Source organism: Nycticebus coucang, chromosome 2 (assembly GCF_027406575.1).
Source record: "Nycticebus coucang isolate mNycCou1 chromosome 2, mNycCou1.pri, whole genome shotgun sequence".
Taxonomy (NCBI): domain Eukaryota; kingdom Metazoa; phylum Chordata; class Mammalia; order Primates; family Lorisidae; genus Nycticebus; species Nycticebus coucang.
Genome location: NC_069781.1, coordinates 23,822,115 through 23,839,372, shown reverse-complemented (window position 1 = coordinate 23,839,372; position 17,258 = coordinate 23,822,115). Strand labels below are relative to the sequence as shown.

General features: G+C 41.5%; 1 protein-coding gene across 15 annotated transcripts in view; it reads left to right on the top strand.

Annotated features, from left to right (window-relative positions):
• ZNF618 (zinc finger protein 618) overlaps positions 1-17,258 on the top strand; it is a 184,220-nt gene that overhangs the window by 134,032 nt on the left and 32,930 nt on the right. For 8 of the 15 annotated variants that reach the window (XM_053565060.1, XM_053564985.1, XM_053565028.1 and 5 more), the window contains 5 exons: positions 214-303; positions 1,148-1,183; positions 1,277-1,354; positions 8,035-8,094; positions 8,642-8,731. In XM_053565060.1, coding sequence (XP_053421035.1) covers positions 214-303; positions 1,148-1,183; positions 1,277-1,354; positions 8,035-8,094; positions 8,642-8,731 — 354 coding nt within the window. The remainder of the gene's footprint in view (positions 1-213; positions 304-1,147; positions 1,184-1,276; positions 1,355-8,034; positions 8,095-8,641; positions 8,732-17,258) is intronic. The other 7 variants (XM_053565004.1, XM_053565050.1, XM_053565039.1 and 4 more) reach the window with 2 other exon arrangements.

Genomic DNA, 17,258 nt, shown 5'->3' with positions numbered 1-17,258 from the left:
GAAGTAGGCTGTGCCATAGCCTGCCATAGTCCACACGAGCTGGGCAGTGCCAGCGCACAGATGGGCTCAGGAGCTGATTCTCCATGGGGTCATCCAGTTGGGGCCAGACTGGGCTAGTCCCATCTTTGGTTCCTGAGGCAGATGATCTAGCCCGAGGAACCCACCCCCCAGGACCAAAGCCCCTGGTAACATGCATCTTTTTATCCCTTGCAGACAACTTCAGGTACACATGTGACATCTGCGGGAAGAAGTACAAATACTACAGCTGTTTCCAAGAGCACCGAGACCTGCACGCGGTGGATGGTGAGTCAGGCCCCTCACTCCCTGGAGCTGTGTGAAGACCTGCCCTTCCTTAGGACTCAGCCCCTTACCTGCCCTCTCTCCTTCCTCCTACCCAGAGAAAGGCCCAGCAGCAGCCAGAGCCTCCAGGGAGGGAAGTGCCCCTTGTCCTCCACACAGCCCCCTATTTAGGTTAACCCACATGAAATTGCCCCTTTTATAGGTCAAAATCAGGAGAATATTGGAATTTCATATTGAGTCATTTCACAGTTTCATCTGATTCTTGAGTATTCACATGTTCTGGTGAAATTAAAGCAATTTAAAAAAATGAATGATGGCATTTTAGCCTCAGATTATAGAGGTAGAAATGAAAACAGTAAGTTGAGGTTAACATGTTTTAAGAGTCTTAACAGTCCTAGAAAGAGGGTCTTGGACCTGGAAAGGACCTAAAGGCTTTCCCCTCTTAGCCCCACAACCACAGCTGTCTTGAGCCTTGACAATCAGGCCACCACCAGTTGGGTTGGCTCACCCTTTTTCTCACCTCTCTTTCTCTCCTCCCAATCTCTTTTCCTCCTGCCCTGGCCCCTCAAGTGCGTGCCTGTGATCTGCAGTGTTTGCCCTCCCCAGGGGTGGGAGCCTGGCCACAGCGAGGATGATGAGCTGAGGCATAGCCTGGTTAGGACGTGCCCTCACTTGGCCCTGGGTTTCCTGAGGCTTCATGCTGGCCAGGGCAGCCCTTCTGGGCCCCAGAAGCAAACTCACTGGATAGAGACAGAGAGTGGTGGACAGAGGCAGTTCTGGGGAGGGACTAACAGGGCTCCTGTTTGCTTTTTTCTTTCTGCGGCTGCCGCCTTCTGCCTGAGCACAGTGTTTAGCGTGGAAGGGGCCCCTGAGAATCGGGCAGGTAAGTCTTTGCAGCTGTTCACCTTCCCCATCCCCGGCTGGGCTCCTGAGACCTGGGGGGCCCAGGTGCTAAATGCCATGTGTTCTTCTGCAGACCCCTTTGACCAAGGCGTCGTAGCCACTGATGAGGTGAAGGAGGAGCCCCCGGAACCATTCCAGAAAATCGGGCCAAGTATGTGGGACTTTCTCTGGGGCCAAGGGCTAGATGGGGGCTGGTGGGGGTGGCAGGGCTGAGTCTCACTGCTTGTGATGGTGTGGCATCATTTATCCTGTAGCAGTGGTGCCCACCTGTCAGTCAGGCTGTTTGGTCTTAGGGCTTCCGAGGACCTGCAGGACAGCACAGGGTGGCAAAGGCAGCCAGGTCTGGGACTGAGTCCCGACTCGCTGTCTATGCTCTGGGTGCCTTCATGGTCTGTTAGCCATCCTGGACCTCAGCCTCCCCACCTGTGGAGCAAGGATGACATTTCCCCACGGGTTTGTTGGGGGATTAAATGAGATCATAGATGTAAACCACTTGTTAGCACAGTGCCTGGTACATAGTAGGTGCTCAAAAAACAACTATAGTGTTCTGAAGGGGTTTAGCCACGAACGGAGCTGTCTAGGGCAGCCTCATGCAGACACTCTGTCCTTGTCCCCGGAAAACCCCTTGAGGGCAGGAACCACACACGTGACTGGCCTGTTCCCAGCAGACTTGTACTGAGTGTTGTGGGGATGCAGCAGTGACCAGGACAGAGGTGGCTCTGCCCTTGGGTAATTCCCACTGGGGCTGAGGATGGGGACAGTGTATACATAATCAAGCAGAGCTATAACACAGAGTGTAGGGAGCTTTCAGAGTGGGGACAAAGGTCAGGCATGAACCCTTGTGTCACGTGCAGGAGGCGGGAGAGCAGTGCTGCTTCTGAGAGCCAGCGAGGGCTTCAGGTCTTAGCCTTGAATGCCAGGAGGCACCATCTAGACTTCATCGGCTTGGGGGATGAACCAGAGAGTTTACCAGGTGGGGAAGGACTTGATCAGATTTGCCTTTTAGGAAGACCAGGGTGGCTGCTGAGAAGAATGGTCTGGGAGGACCCTGTGGGCAGCTGGGACAAGTGCAGTGGGACCACAAGTGAGGGTGACTTGTCCTTTGCAGCCCTGCAGGAATGCACATGCTTCCTCATGTCTGCCTTTCCTGTGCCTCAGTTATTACCCAGCAAGGAGACAGAGACTCTGAGGTCTCTGCTTCATTACAAGGAGCTAAGGCAGAAATACACACAGAAACACAGAACAAGAGGAGGAAATGAGGGAATCCAGGGGCACTAAAACACTAAGTTGGGTATGTTCCTCAGAGGCTGGAGCTCCGTCTCAACCCTTGGAAGGTGTTGGGTGGGCCCTCCGCCCTCACCCAAAATGAGTTTTCTTCCTCCTCCCTTGTCTGTGGTCAGAGCACGAGTCTTTGCTTTCTTCTCAACTCTACTGAAAGCATTCAGGAAACTGAAGATGAGATAATGTCTATAAAGCGGTTAGCACAGTGCTTGTCACGTGCATAGTAAACACTCAATAAACAGGAGCATTAAAATAATCTTAGAGATGAAGAAAATGACGAAATCCTCAACATTCAAACTGCAAGAAGTTAGTCTGCTGGGGAAACACAGATGTGAATCAGACATGTTCACAGTAATCAAAGAATTCATAGTCTAGGTGGGAGAGACAGACATTTGTAGACAGATACAGGACAGGACAGAGAAATCAGTGACTTCCTGCTTCAGTGTCTGTCCCCCCCATTATCTACCAGCGGACCCAGTGTAGCATCACTCATGGATGACGGGCTTTGGAATTAGGCCTGGGTTTGAATGCGTCATCACCAGCTTACTAGCTACTTGCCACTTGTGAGTATTCCTTAGCTCGTCTATAAGTTGAGGACAGCACATCTGTCAGTTTTCCAGGGCTGTTGGAGGACGCACACGCACAGCATCTTGCTGAGCACATGGTTCACGTTCAGGGTATAGTCAGGGAAGAGGTTACTGAGAGACAGCCAAGGACAGGCATTTTAGACCCAGCCCAAATAAGAGTCCCAGCTCTGTACTTGAGAGCTGCAGGACGTCCTGCCAGTTTTTAATCTGTCTAATCCACAGTTTCTTTAACTCGAAAATGGGGTGATGACAGTTAAGACTCACCTTTCAGGATTGTCATGGGGATTAGATAAGATTACATTTGTAAAGGGTAGCTTAGTCCTTGACGTGTGCTTGGAAAGCATTATAAGTAGTACCCGTTAATTACCCAAGAAGATGTAGAGCAAGATGAACCTTGACAACCAGCCAGCACTAGGACCTGGGAGGAATTACCACAGATTATAGGGCATAGAAGTGCTGGCAGAGGGCTCCTGATTTGGAGCTGAGATTGCTGGAGCAGCATGAGCCTGTCCCTTGTTACCATTCTTGCAAGATAAGAATGCAGCTTCTTGGGCCTCTGCCACTTCTTGTCAGCAGGCCAGGGCCACAGATCCTAAAAACAACTAGGCATAGGACAAGGGAAGCCAGTAGAGGCTTCCCTGCATTTTGAAGGGACTAATCTCCCCAAGTAAAGCTCTGTAGGTCAGGGGAAGAGGAAACCCCCAGGCAGCAGTGTGTGCTGGGAGGTACATAGTCCACAGTGGCATCAGCTGAGCAAATGAGAAAATTAAGTACTTAAGTAGAAGGAAGCCAGAGCCATGACAGCAGAAGTATCCTGCAAAAAGGAGGGATTGATCTAAGGAGCCTGTGCATCAGCTCACTCTTCAGCCTCAGATCTGGGAATTAACTACCATAACCCTGGGCAGAGGGAAAATTCATTCATGTTGTCTATGGAAACACGTATAGGTTACTTGGTTTTATGCTTGGATAAGAAAAAATAACTTGAAAAATTAGAAGATCAAAAATATAAGAGAAAAAGAATTTAGGAGACTCAGAGGAAGAACCTCTGAAAATGATCTACCTAAAAGTGCAAGAGAAAATTCTGCTTGGTAAACTCAGTGGCATATAAGAAAATATGACCTCTATCTTAGTTTGCTTAGGCTACCATAATAAAATACCATAGACTGAGTAATGTAAACAACAAACATTTATTTCTTAGAGAGCTGGAAGCTAGGTAGTCCGCGATCAGGGTGCCTCTGTGGTTAGGTCAAGTGAGAGTTCTCTTCCTAGCTTGTAGGTGGCCACATGATGGTGAGAGAGAAAGAGGGCCCACAAGATTTCTGGCGTCTCTTACAAGCGCACTAATCCCATCCCACTTTCATGACTTCATCTAACCTCCCAAAGACCATGTCTCCAGATATCATCATGTTGGGGAGTAGAGTTTCAACATATGAATCTGAGTATGAGGCGGGTACAGCTCCATACATAGCATGACCTTTGTGAAAAAGGAAGCTGAAGTTGATAAACAGTCAAAGAAAGAGGAGTGAGATGAGGAAGGATTGCAGGGAAGCAGAAAACAAAAACGGAATTAAAATCTACTTTATGGATAGTAGAGAGCAGAATTGGTCTACAGATATGGAATCAGTGATGTGAAGAACACACTTGAACAAAAGAAGATAAAGAGAGGAAAGCATGATAAATATGAAGAATAGCGAGCCAGTTCCAGATAGTTGGTATTATAGACTATTGGGCAGAAACAGTATCCCAAAGACCTATTAGAAGAAAAATTTGCTCAGCTAAAGAAAATCTACATGTGCAGATTTAATGGGCTCCTCATGTTTCAGATGGAGTCAGTACAAAGCAACCCATAGCCTAAATAGATTTCTGTGATTTTTTTAAACTATAAATACAAAGACGAGGTGGGGGGTGGGGATGGGGACTACAGGCATCCAGGCATAAAAAAGCATGTTACCTGTACGTGAGTTCAAGGTAGAGTTGCCTCAGACTTCTTTGCAATTCTGAATCTCAGAAGGTAATGGACACATTTTGAAGGGAAAAGGTTGTAATCTAAGAATTTTATATCTAGACAAATTGTGATTTGTGTGTAAAGAAATAAGCAAGGACTCAAAAACATACTATTTCTCCTATTTACCCACCTTCACAAAATTATTTGAAGATAAACTCTGATGAACTGAGTTGTAGAGCACATTTAAAGGCTCAATTATGAGAAATTGGTAGTCTAAGAGGACTTGTGAATACTAAAACCAGATAAACTACAAGTTTAAAATGTCCCAGATATGATTATAAAAGTGCAAAAGACAAAGATTATTTTATAATATTAAAAATGAGCTTAAAAGAGAAGAAATTAATGAAGGATTCAGTAAAGTAGGTTAAACTAGTCCTAACCATAGCTTGGTTCTAGACCAGCAAGATTAGCATCTCCCAGGAGTTTATTGGAAATGTAAATTCTTAGACCCCACTCCAGACTTACCAGATTAGCTCCCTGGGGTGGAGCCCAGCAGTGAATGTTGTTTCTCACACATGCTACCGCTTGAGAAGCACTGGGTTAAACTACCTTTCTCAGGAGTGATAGACTGAACGGTATCACTTCCCAGTTGCCTATTAACAGTTAGAGAAATATATCTTATCTACTGTCTAAAACAGTGGAGGGTATTGGAAAAATAATGGAATATTGCAGAATAATGGAAAAGCAAAGAGTTCATACATCAAAAAACTGAAACTGAGAGCAAGTCAGAAAGGGTGGAGCATGAAAAAGACTCATGAATCAATTGTGGCAATAAAGGCAAATGGCATAATCTCCTTTATTAGAAGACAGAGATTGTCAGGTTTATTTAAAATAATCTAGTTATTAATGATTCATTAGAAACAAGGTTAATTCTTTATCTGAACTCTGCTTTGAGCTTCTCTTTCTTCTTTAACTAAAGTCCTTATCATGGGTTTTTATAGCATTGTATATGTCTTCTGAGGACACATATTGTGGTTGCAGTTTTAAATTTGTTTGATTCATTTGATTTTTCTGTCTCCTTTTTTTACAGTTTTTTAGACTGTAAACTCCTTGAAAGCAGGAACTACAAGTTTTTATTTATTTTATTTATTATTTATTTATTGTATTTATTATTATTATTTTTATTTATTTATTTTTTTTTTTTGCAGTTTTTGGCCAGGGCTGGGTTTGAACCCGCCACCTTCCGTATATGGGGCCCACACCCTACTCCTTTGAGCCACAGGTGCTGCCCTGGAACTACAAGTTTTTATTTGGCATTTTGTGCCAGCACTTAGCACAGTACCTGTTTAATGAATGAAAGTACAAGAAAATTTAGGGAAGTGTCTTTCAGGTCATGCAAACAATAGAAAACAGGACCTGACAAAATAATTATCAAGTTAATATTAATGCCAGACAAATAAAACAGCATAATTAAATGTTATAGCACTGGTTCTTAAGGTTTCCCATGCATCAGAATTTTATAGAGGGCTTGTTAAAACACAGATCTCAGGACTCAGCCCTTACATTTTTTTCCTTTCATTTGGTCTTGAGTAAAGAACTTGGATTTATAACAGCTTCCCAGATGAAGTTGCTGATCCAGGAACCACACTTCTAAGAAGCACTTTGTTGGAAAATAGTTTCATGTTAATAAAGGCAACACTTCTTAGTGAAGACTTTGATCGCATGGGCTTTATCCACCAAACAACATTGTAGCTAAACATACAAAATAAATTTAGAAATATAGTGAAATGGAAATAATTATCACAACATTTAGTCTTTGAAAGCGCAAGTGGACAAAAAAGGTTATATAGAATTTATTTTTATTTTTTATTAAATCTTAAAGAGGTAGATCTTGTATACTTTAATGCATTTATGGGGTACAATGTGCTGATTTCATATACATTTTGGAATGCTTACATCATACTGGTTAATATATCCCCCTCCTCATTTACGTAATTATTGTGTTAAGACATTTATACTCTATACTTAATATTGATCCAACAACTGTGAAACTTATAAGTAGCAAATTATATAACTGTTCCAGTATCCATGAATCAGTTACAAAAATTACTTAATTACCAAAAATTCTAAAGCTTCTATATTAGGAGGGAGAAGCCACAAGCAGACTGAGAAACCAATTAAGAAAAAAATTAATTGTAAAATAACAAAATGTTGATATCCTTAATCTACAAAGAGTTTAGTGATTTTTAAAAGGATAAATATACCTGCAGAAGCCTTGCTCATAAACACAAAAGTCCCCCCCAAAATAGTTAAACATGAAAAATTGTTGATTTCCTTAGAAAGCAAAGAAATGAAAAATAAAATCATCAATGCAATATAGTTCTCAAATAGGCAAAATTTAAGGTCATGATACTTAATCCTGGCTATATTGTGCAGAAACAATCATTTTCACATGGCTGGGATGATGGTGATACACTTACCAAAAGCTTTAAAAATGCATACCCTTTTTCCACCTTTTGGAATTTTTCCTGAGGAAATAATGTGCAAAACTACTGAGTGAATGTGCAAAAATTTCTACAGAGATGTGGATCGCAGCATTTTTTAACAGAAAAATTTTTGAAGCAATCAAAATGTCCCTTGATGTAGGGGACTGGCTCAGCAAATTGCAAAGTCCAGTAGGAATCATGCAGCCAATAAATGCAGTAGAGATCCATATTTATTGATTAGGCAAGATGTCCACAAAGTCATTGTCGATTGAATGCACCAGGTTACAAAGGGAATATTGATCAGGGCTGGCTAATTCAGGGCCCACAGCGCCAGACAGGTGATTTCAGCCAGAGAAGCAGACCCAGATGAGATGGAGTGAAGGGTGGGGCCGGGGCAGAGGGGGAGATGGCAGGGTGCACGCTCTCCCCAAGGGGTCAATACTATTCTCTGGGGATTACAGATGCTTGAAATTTCTCTTTTTTTTTTTTATTTTCTATTTGTATTTATCAGTATTTTATAATTTTCCCCCAGTGAACAATATTACATCAGACATTTTTAAGAAGAAAGAAGTTAGGCAGTGCCAAAAGAGAGGTAAAGATAAAGCCTGGTGGGACCTGAGAGGAAGAAGTGACCCCTGCTGCCAGTGGGTGGGGGTGTTCTTGGGGACAGGAAAGGTCCTGCAGATGAGGGAACCCAAGTGTGGCCATGGTAGAGGGCAGAGCTTGCAAAGGGCCTGTCAGCTTGTTTGGCATTGGAGGTCAGTTCAGGTCACCATGCATTTCTTGAGCACCGGGGCTGGGGGCGGAGTAATGGATGAGAACAGCATGTGCCAGGTACTGTTCTAAGCACTCGCCATAAAAATTTAATCCTCACAGCAATCCTAGAAGGTGGTCCTATTATTACCTCCGTTTTACAGATAGGAAAACTGAGGCACAGAGGTTAAGAGACTTGCCCAAGGTTACGCAGCTCCACATGGCCGAGCTGGGATTTGAACGGAGGCTTTCTGACTCTGGAGTCAGATTTGATTCTACTTGGTGGGCCCAGATGAGGAGGAGTTTGTTGGGGGTGGGTGGGAGCATGCTGATTTCTGGGTGTGGGCAGGTGCCTGTTCTTACATATCCCTCTCCTCCTTGGACAGAAACTGGCAATTACACCTGTGAGTTCTGTGGGAAGCAGTACAAATACTACACGCCCTACCAGGAGCATGTGGCCTTACACGCCCCCATCAGTGAGTACCTCCTCTGTCTGGGGCTGGGGGACAGTGGCTGGCCACTGGCAGGGTTCTGGAGCTTGGCCAGGGAATGGTGAAAACAGTGTGAGTTCAGTTCTGGGTCAGCCTCTAGGTATCCGAGTCTGACCTCAGGCCACATACCTGCAGTGACTGCAGCAGGTGGGAATCTCCCTGCCCCCTTAAGTCAGGAGAGGCAGAGTGGACTCAGAGGCCTGTCCCCACCTCTTCTGGGTACCTCCAAATCATGTGGATCCTGAATCTTTACCCCCAAAGCTAGTGCCCTATGATACATCTTCAGTCTGAACTAATGTGGGAAGAACCCAGGCCAGGGCAGTGGTTAAGGTGACAAAATAGCTCCCTCTTTGCCCTTGTTGGTGGAAACTAAAGAACACTGAGATGGGAGACAGAAGCCCTGAGTGTCAATCCCTGCAGGGCCCCAGGCCTGCTTCTGACCTTGGGCAGGCCCCAGCCTGTCCCTCGTCCACCATCTCCCACTCTTCAGAGAAGTGAAAGGGCTCTAAGGGCACTTCCATGGGGACATCCCAGCCTTCAGTCCTCCTGGTATCTGTGGGCCTGATTTCCCAGTTCCTTTTCTGGATGTCCAGAGGGGTTTCAATCCTGAGATCCCTGGGTCTATGAGCTACGAGGCCTCAGTCCTCCCTCTGCTCTCATATAAATGCAGAAACCAAAGTTTCGGCAGGAGTGGGACTTGTGCGGAGTCTCAGGGCAGTGTGGCTAGGTATTAGGAACCTGTCTAGGGGTGTTAACTGCTTTTGTTACTCATAGCAAAGCTGTTGGGATCCTATACCCCATTCTATGGGTGGAGAAAAGGCTTAAGTCCAGAGAGAGGGTCACTGGAAATTCAGGCCACTTCCTAAGTCTGGGAAGGCCCATGACCCTCCTGGACACCTGACACCAGCAGCACTGGCAGGCATCTCCCTCCAAGGTATTTGGGTGGGGAGGGAGAGGTATCTAGACCTTTCTTCCTTGCTGGGCACTGTGACAGGGACCAAGAGATCTCCCAATGGGTGATGGCTCCAGTCGTGAGGTGGAGCGCTGGGCTAGGATTCTTCTTTTTTTTTTAAGAGAGAATTTTCACATTGAATGTTGAGTTTTTTAAAAAACAACATAGCATATATGTAATAAACCATCAAAATAGGCATTCTCCAGAGCAGTTTAATTCATTGATTTTAATGTGATGTAACTCTTTCCCTTTTTCTTGTGAAGACTGGAGGAGAAAAGAACTTGATTACCTCTCTTTACCTTTCTGCTTGTTGGGCTAGGATTCTTATCCTGGCTTGCCTCTGACTGCTGTGTGACTTTGTGCCTGTCACTCCCCTTCTCTGGGCTCCAGTTTCCCATCTGTGAGAGCTCTCAAAGTCTTTTGAGCCCAGGGTCTGGAATCCAGACAGCTCTGATGTGAGCTGATCCTCTGGCAGGCACCTGCTGTGGCCCAGCCTGGGATGTGTGGTTCATTGAGTGCCCACCACCTAGCCAGGTTCTGTGTGGGGAGAGGACGCAGAGGTTCCACTGGCTGTGAGTGTGTGCCCTCCAGTGAAACAATGAGCGTCCCCTTGCCTGATGCCCAAGCACATGCTACCCAGGGGTGCACTTTCAGCTAGGTGTTAGTTCCAAGGCCAGCCTGCAGCCTTGGTTTCAGCCACTGGAGAACACTTTCTGTGCTGCTTCTGTTCTTCCTGGAACAAGTTGAGAAGGTCACAGGGTTAGTACATGGGGAGCTTGGCTTTGAATCCTGGCAGGCAGGCTCCAGGCCCATACCAACCAAGAAGCTCTCCCACACCACAGGCCAGATGATACAATAGGAAGGGGTCTATCACTGGCACCCTAATTCTTCACAGCAGCCTGATATTTCTCTCCTTAAGGTCTGTCTACTTCTTTTTCCCTATTCTTCATTTTTTCTTGCTCTCTAGTGTGGACTCTGTCTTTCTGCATTTGTTTGTTGACAGAATCTCTCTATTACCAACTGAAGTCTGGGGACTGTAGGATCATCTGTGTTTAAGGCAGAGCAGAAGAGATTGAGACTAGATCCAACAGAGGATTAACTCTCCAGATCTGGCCAACAGACAGCCCCTCTTGTGGCCTCTGGGTCTAGAGATGTGTGGGCTGTTGGGTTCTGTGTGGAGGCAGGGGCTGGACTGGGGGGTTTTGTCAGACGTTATCCACATCCAGGGCTTGAGACCCTGAGTCTGGTGAGGATATCTAGAAGGACACGGGCCAAGTATAGAACAAGTTTTTACAGATGGAGTCATATAATATTTATTCTTTTACGTCTGGTTCCTTTTGCTCAGTAAAATGTTTTTAAGACTCATCACATGGTATTGTGTGTGTTAGTTTTGCATTCTTTTTTAGCTGAGCAGTATTCCACTATATGAAAGTACCACAGCTTGTTTAGCCATTACCTCTTCATTTGGGTTGTTTCCAGCTTTAGGTTGTTATAAAAGCTGCTATGAAAAATGCTTATAGAGGCTTTTCGTGGAGTAGAATTACTGGGCCATGGGGGCTGATATATTTAACTTTTTAATAACTGGCAAACCATGTTCCACAATGACTGTAGCATCTTACACTCCCCCTAGCCATGTCTGGGAATGCCAGCTGCTCTGTGTTCCTGCCAGTGTTTGGGGCTGTTGAATCCCTGCTATTCCAGCGAGTGGGTAGTGGTGTGTCATTGTGGTGTTAATTTGTATTTTCCTGATGACTGATGATGATGTTGAACATCTTTGATTTTGCTTTTCTGCCATTTATAGATTTTACTTTGGAATTGTTTATTTTAAGCCTTTTGCCTTTTGGGGGTTGGGCTGGTTCATCTTTCTATGATTAAGTCGTAGGAGTTCTTTATCTATTCTAATAGGTCTGGGTTCTTTGTCAGATGTATGTTTGCATACAGAGCATCTGAGGAGCAGGTGTTTTTCATTTTCTTGAAGTCTGCTTTATTATTTTTTTCTGTAGTTAATGCTTCCTAGGTTCTGTCCACCTCAAGGATATCCTTGTGTATCTCAAAATGGTGAAGCTATCCTTTGTTACAATCTTTTCAAAGTTTTATTGTTTTATCTTTTGCATTTAGGTCTCTGGTCCATTTTGAGTTAACTTTTGTAAATGATGTGTGATGAGATATGAGATGAGATTTATTTTATTCCATATAGATATCTGGTTGTTCTAACATCATTTATTGAAAAGATTATCTTTTCCTATTGCATTGCATTGGTGTCTTTGTCGAAAGTATTTGAATGTGTACATGGAAGTTTATTTCTCTTCCACTGATCTGTTTGGCTGTCTTTATGCCAATTCCACATGGTCTTATTTACCGAAGCTTTATAATAAGTCTTAAGTAAACTCCTCTTGGCTTTTCAACTTGTTATTTTTTTTGAAGAATATTTGGCTATTCTAAAAAGTTTATTTTTCCATATAAATGTTAGTCTTCTCCAATGTCTGCCAAAAAAATTCCAACAGGGATTACAGGCAGTCCCCGCGTTACAAACATCCAACTAAGGTACAATTTGCACTATTGAGCAGAGGCTATTACAGGTAATAGGTAAACATACCTGTTCCAACTTACAGGCACATTCAATTTAAGAAGAAACCTATAGAACTGATCTCATTTGTAACTAGGGACTGCCTGTGCATTGAATCTATAGGCCTCTTCAGGGAGAATAGACTTTGCAATAATACTTAATCTTTCAGTCCTTGAACATAGTATCTCTCTCCAAGTATTTAGCACTTAATTTCTCTCAACAATAGCTTGTACTTTTCAGAAAAGTCTTGCACATGTCATTAAATTATCTCTATGTATTTGATGTTTTTTGATGCTACTGTGACTTTTAGATTTAATTTTTCAATTGTTGCTATTACATACAAAAATTTTTATATATTGAATTTGTATCCTGCCCATTTACTAAATTCACTTATTAGTTCTAATAGACTTTTTGTGCATTTCTCAGGATTTTCCTTGTACATGGGGAAAGCATCTGTTAATAAAGACAGCTTTACTTCTTCCTTTCCAATCTGTATTCTCTTCATTATTTTTTTCTTCCTCACTATTCAGGTTAGGTCCCTCCAGTACAATGTTGAATAGAAGAAATGAGTGGCTATCTGTGCTTTGTTCACGATCATAGAGTTCAGTTTTTCATTATTGTTAGCTAACATGGATTTTTGTAAGATGCCCTTTATTAGTTGAGGAAGTTACCTTCTATTCATAGTTTTCTGAAAGTTTTTATATCATAGATTGGTGTTACATGTTTTTTTCTGCATCTACTGAGATGATTCTGTGGTTTCTTTTATTTTGTTAGGGTAGTAAGTTACATGGTTTTTAAAAGATGCCTATACTTTATTAAGAATATCAGAAAGGCAAACAGTGAAATGAACTAAAGAAAGTTAACACCATGGGGATGTTTATTCTTCGCCAAAGAATGACTTCCTTATTTGAAGCTGCTTTTTTCCTTACATAGGTCATATTTAAATTGTATAAACGGATGATTTCATATACTTGTGAAATAATCACTACAATCAAGTTCTTACACAGGCATCTAAATTACTGCAAGAGCCAGGGTAGTTTGTATAATTGATTTATTTTTAAGAACATGTTTTCTACTCACTTCTATCTAAAATTCCCCAGGATTTTATCTGGATTTTAATATCACTCCTAAAACTACTCCCTCATAGGCAGGGAACCACAATCCTAGGATTAGCAGAGGGCTTCACATTCAGTGAGTGATGTGTTATTGATGGTCATAATTAGTACCATCTGGTGAGGTTTTCTAAACATCATTATTGGGGTATATTATCATGTAGTAAAGTGCTCATTATTTAAAGTGAACAGTTTGATGAGTTTTGACCTACACGTGTACCTATGAAACTGTCACCACAGTTTAATGAACATATCCACCACCCCTGTTTCCTCATGCCCTGTATAGCCCCTTGCTTACCACTTCATCCCCAGGCAAACACCAGTCTGCTTTTTGTTAATGTGGATTAGTTTGCATTTCCTAGAATTGTATACATAGGGAATCTTACCGGATGTACCTTTTGGGGTCTGGCTTTCCTGTAGCATAATTGTTTTGAGATCCATCAATATGTTTACATGTATTTTTAGTTCATTACTTTTAATGGATAAGTAATATTCCATTGTCTAGATATAAATACCATAATTCCTCTATCTGTTCACTTATAGATGGACATTTGGGTTGTTTCCAGTTTGGAACCACTGCAACTAAAGTTGCTGTCAACATGTATATAAGTCTTTATAGGGACAAATGCTTTCATTTCTCCCTATGCTAGGAGTGAAATGGCTAGATCATACAGTAGGTGGTCGTTTGACTTTTTTTTTGTTTTTTTGTTTGTTTTTGAGACAGAGTCTTACTTTGTCACCCTCGGTAGAGTGCGTGGTGTCACAGCTCATAGCAACCTCCAGCTCTTGGGCTTAGGCAATTCTCTTGCCTCAGCCTCCCGAGTAGCTGGGATTACAGGCACCCGCCGCAACCCCTGGCTATTTTTTTAGTCGCAGTTTGGCCAGGGCCAGGTTCGAACCTGCCACCCTCGGTATATTGGACCGGTGCCCTACTCACTGAGTCATAGGCGCCGCCCTCATTTGAAGTGGTTATGCCATTTTACCTTCCATCCTACAGTATACTTTTCTTAAAATGTCCTTGTTTATACTGGATATCAGAGTAATGCTGGCCTCATAGAATGAATAGTATTCCCTCCTCTTCAAGTGTCTGAAGCATTTGTATAGAATTTATATTACTTTACTTAAATGTTCTATAGAATTCAATAATAAAGCATCAAGCCTAAAGTTTTCTTTGTAGGAAGGATTATTTAGGAATGTATTTTATTTTCAAATATTTGGAAATTATCCAGACTTTTTTTTGTTTTTGATTTCTGATTCCATTGTGGTCAGGGAACATAGTCTATATGATTTCTAATCTTTGAAATTAATTGAGATGTTTCACGACCTACCATGTGGTCTCTCTTGCTGTATGTTTGTTTCACATCCACTTGCTGAAAAAAATTTTGTTTGTTAATTAGGTTAAGTTAGTTGATAATGTTGTTCAAACTTCTATACCCTTTTGTGCTTTTTAAAAAAAATGTTTTATCCTATCAAGTACTGAGAGAGAAGCATCAGAATTCTCAGCTATAATTGTGGATTTTTCTGTTTTCTCTCTTAAGTCTGTCGGTTTTTTGATTTATGTAATTTGAAACTCTTATTAAGTACACACACCTAGGAATATTATGTCTTGATGAATTTACCCCTTTTGAAATTATGCAACACACTATTTTATCTCTGGCAATTCCTGTTGTCCTGAAATGTACTTTATCGCCCTTGGTAGAATGCTGTGGTGTCACAGCTCACAGCAACCCCTAACTCCTGGGCTTAGGCAATTCTCTTGCCTCAGCCTCCCAAGAAGCTGGAACTATAGGCGCCCACCACAACGCCTGGCTATTTTTTGTTGCAGTTTGGCCGGGGCCAGGTTTGAACCCACCACCCTTGGTATATGGGGCCGGCTCCGTACCCACTGAGCTATGGGCACCGCCCAACCATTATAGCTTTTTTAAGATTAGTATTTGCATGGTGTATCTCTTTTCGTTATTTTCTTTTAATCCATCTGTATTTTTATATTTGAAATGTGTACCTATGGGTATTTCTTACACCTTTATCCAGTCAGGCATTCCCTGCCTTTTAATTGAAGTGTTTAATCCATTTATACTTAGTATAATTTATTGATATTATTGGATTTAAGTTTACCATACTATATTTTTCTGTATGTTCCATTTGTTCTTGTTATTCATTTCTTCTTACTTTCTTGCCTTCTTTAGTATTAATCAAGTATTTTTTTAAAATTTCCTCTTAGCTTTCTAGTTTTAATACTTTTTTAGTATAGACTCTGTGATTTATAATATACATTTTTAATGTATTAGAGTTTACCATGAATTTATATCACATCATGTATAATGTAAAAGCTTTATAGATTAAATTTACTACCTTCCTATTTGGGCTATTCTTATACATTTGTGTCTATGTTTGTTATAAATGCAGTAGTTAAATTCTTTTAGCTTAGCCATTTATTTGTTAAAGCAGTTAAGAAATGAGAAATATGTCTTTTATATGTACTCACATAATTACAGTTTTCCTGTGTTTTTTTCCTTCATATAAATCCGAATTCCTCTCTATCATCATTTTCCTTTATTCCAGAAGAACTTTCTTTAATACTTCTGATACTGTATGTCTGTTGGTCATAGAGTCTCTCACATGAAGATGTTTTTATTACATACTCTCTGTTGAGGGATATTTTCTCTGGACATGAAATTCTAGGCAGAGTAATTTTTCTTTCACCATTTAAAAAATGTCATTCTTTTATCTTCTGCCTTATATTGTTCTTGATCATTCTGATTGTTATTCTTCTAAATTTAATGTTAGAAGAATAACATTATTCTTCTCCCCTCCCAGATGCTTTTAAATAATTCTCTGTATTACTGGCTTTTAACAATTTTATTATGATGTATAGTTTTCCTTGTATTAACTTGTTTGAGAGATTCACTGAGCTTCATGGTTTGTAACTTTTATATATATATATATATAATTTGTTTGTTTTTATCAAGTTTGGAAAATTTTTGACCAGTATTTTTTCAATTATTTTTCTTTCCTAATTTCTCTATTTTTTTCCTGAGACTTTAATTACATGTATGCTAGACATTTGATAATGTTCACAGATGAGCTGAAGCTCTGTTCATTTGTTCAGCCTTGTTTTCCTTTTGTGCTTTAGTTTGGATAGATTTCATTACCCTGTCTTCAAGTTCATTGGTCTTTTCTTATGCAGTGTCTAATCTGCTTATTAGAAAAATTCACCTATCACAGTTTTCATCTCCGTAAATTACATTTGGTTACTTCTTATTGCTTTCATTTCTCCCTTTATCATGTTTATGTTCTCCTTTAAATCTTCGAGCATATTTATAACAGCTTTTTTAAGGTCCTTGTCTTCTAATTCCATCATCTCTGTCATTTCTGTATGTTTCTGTTGACTGGTTTTTCTCTTGATCATTGATCATGTTTTCCTATTTCGCCTGAAAAGTAATCATTTATTTTGTGCTACATGCTGCATATACTGTGTTGTTGGTTGGGATTTTGTTGCTTTCCTTTGCAAAAGAGTTTTGTTCTGGGAGACAATTCACTTGCAAATGCATTTGATACTTCAAAAGCTGGTTTTTAAGCTGTTTTAGGGCAGGTCTAGAATAGTTCTTTTTTTTTTTTTTTATTGTTGGGGATTCATTGAGGGTACAATAAGCCAGGTTACACTGATTGCATTTGTTAGGTAAAGTCCCTCTTGGAATCGTGTCTTGCCCCAAAAGATATGGCACACACCAAGGCCTCACCCCCCTCCCTCCTTCTCTCTCTCTGCTCTTCCTTTCCCCACCCCTCCCTCCTTCTTTCTCTCTCTGTAGAATAGTTCTTAATCTAGGATGCGAGTAATCCTAAGATCTGGCATTTGTGGGTCTCAACTAAATGCCTGAACTA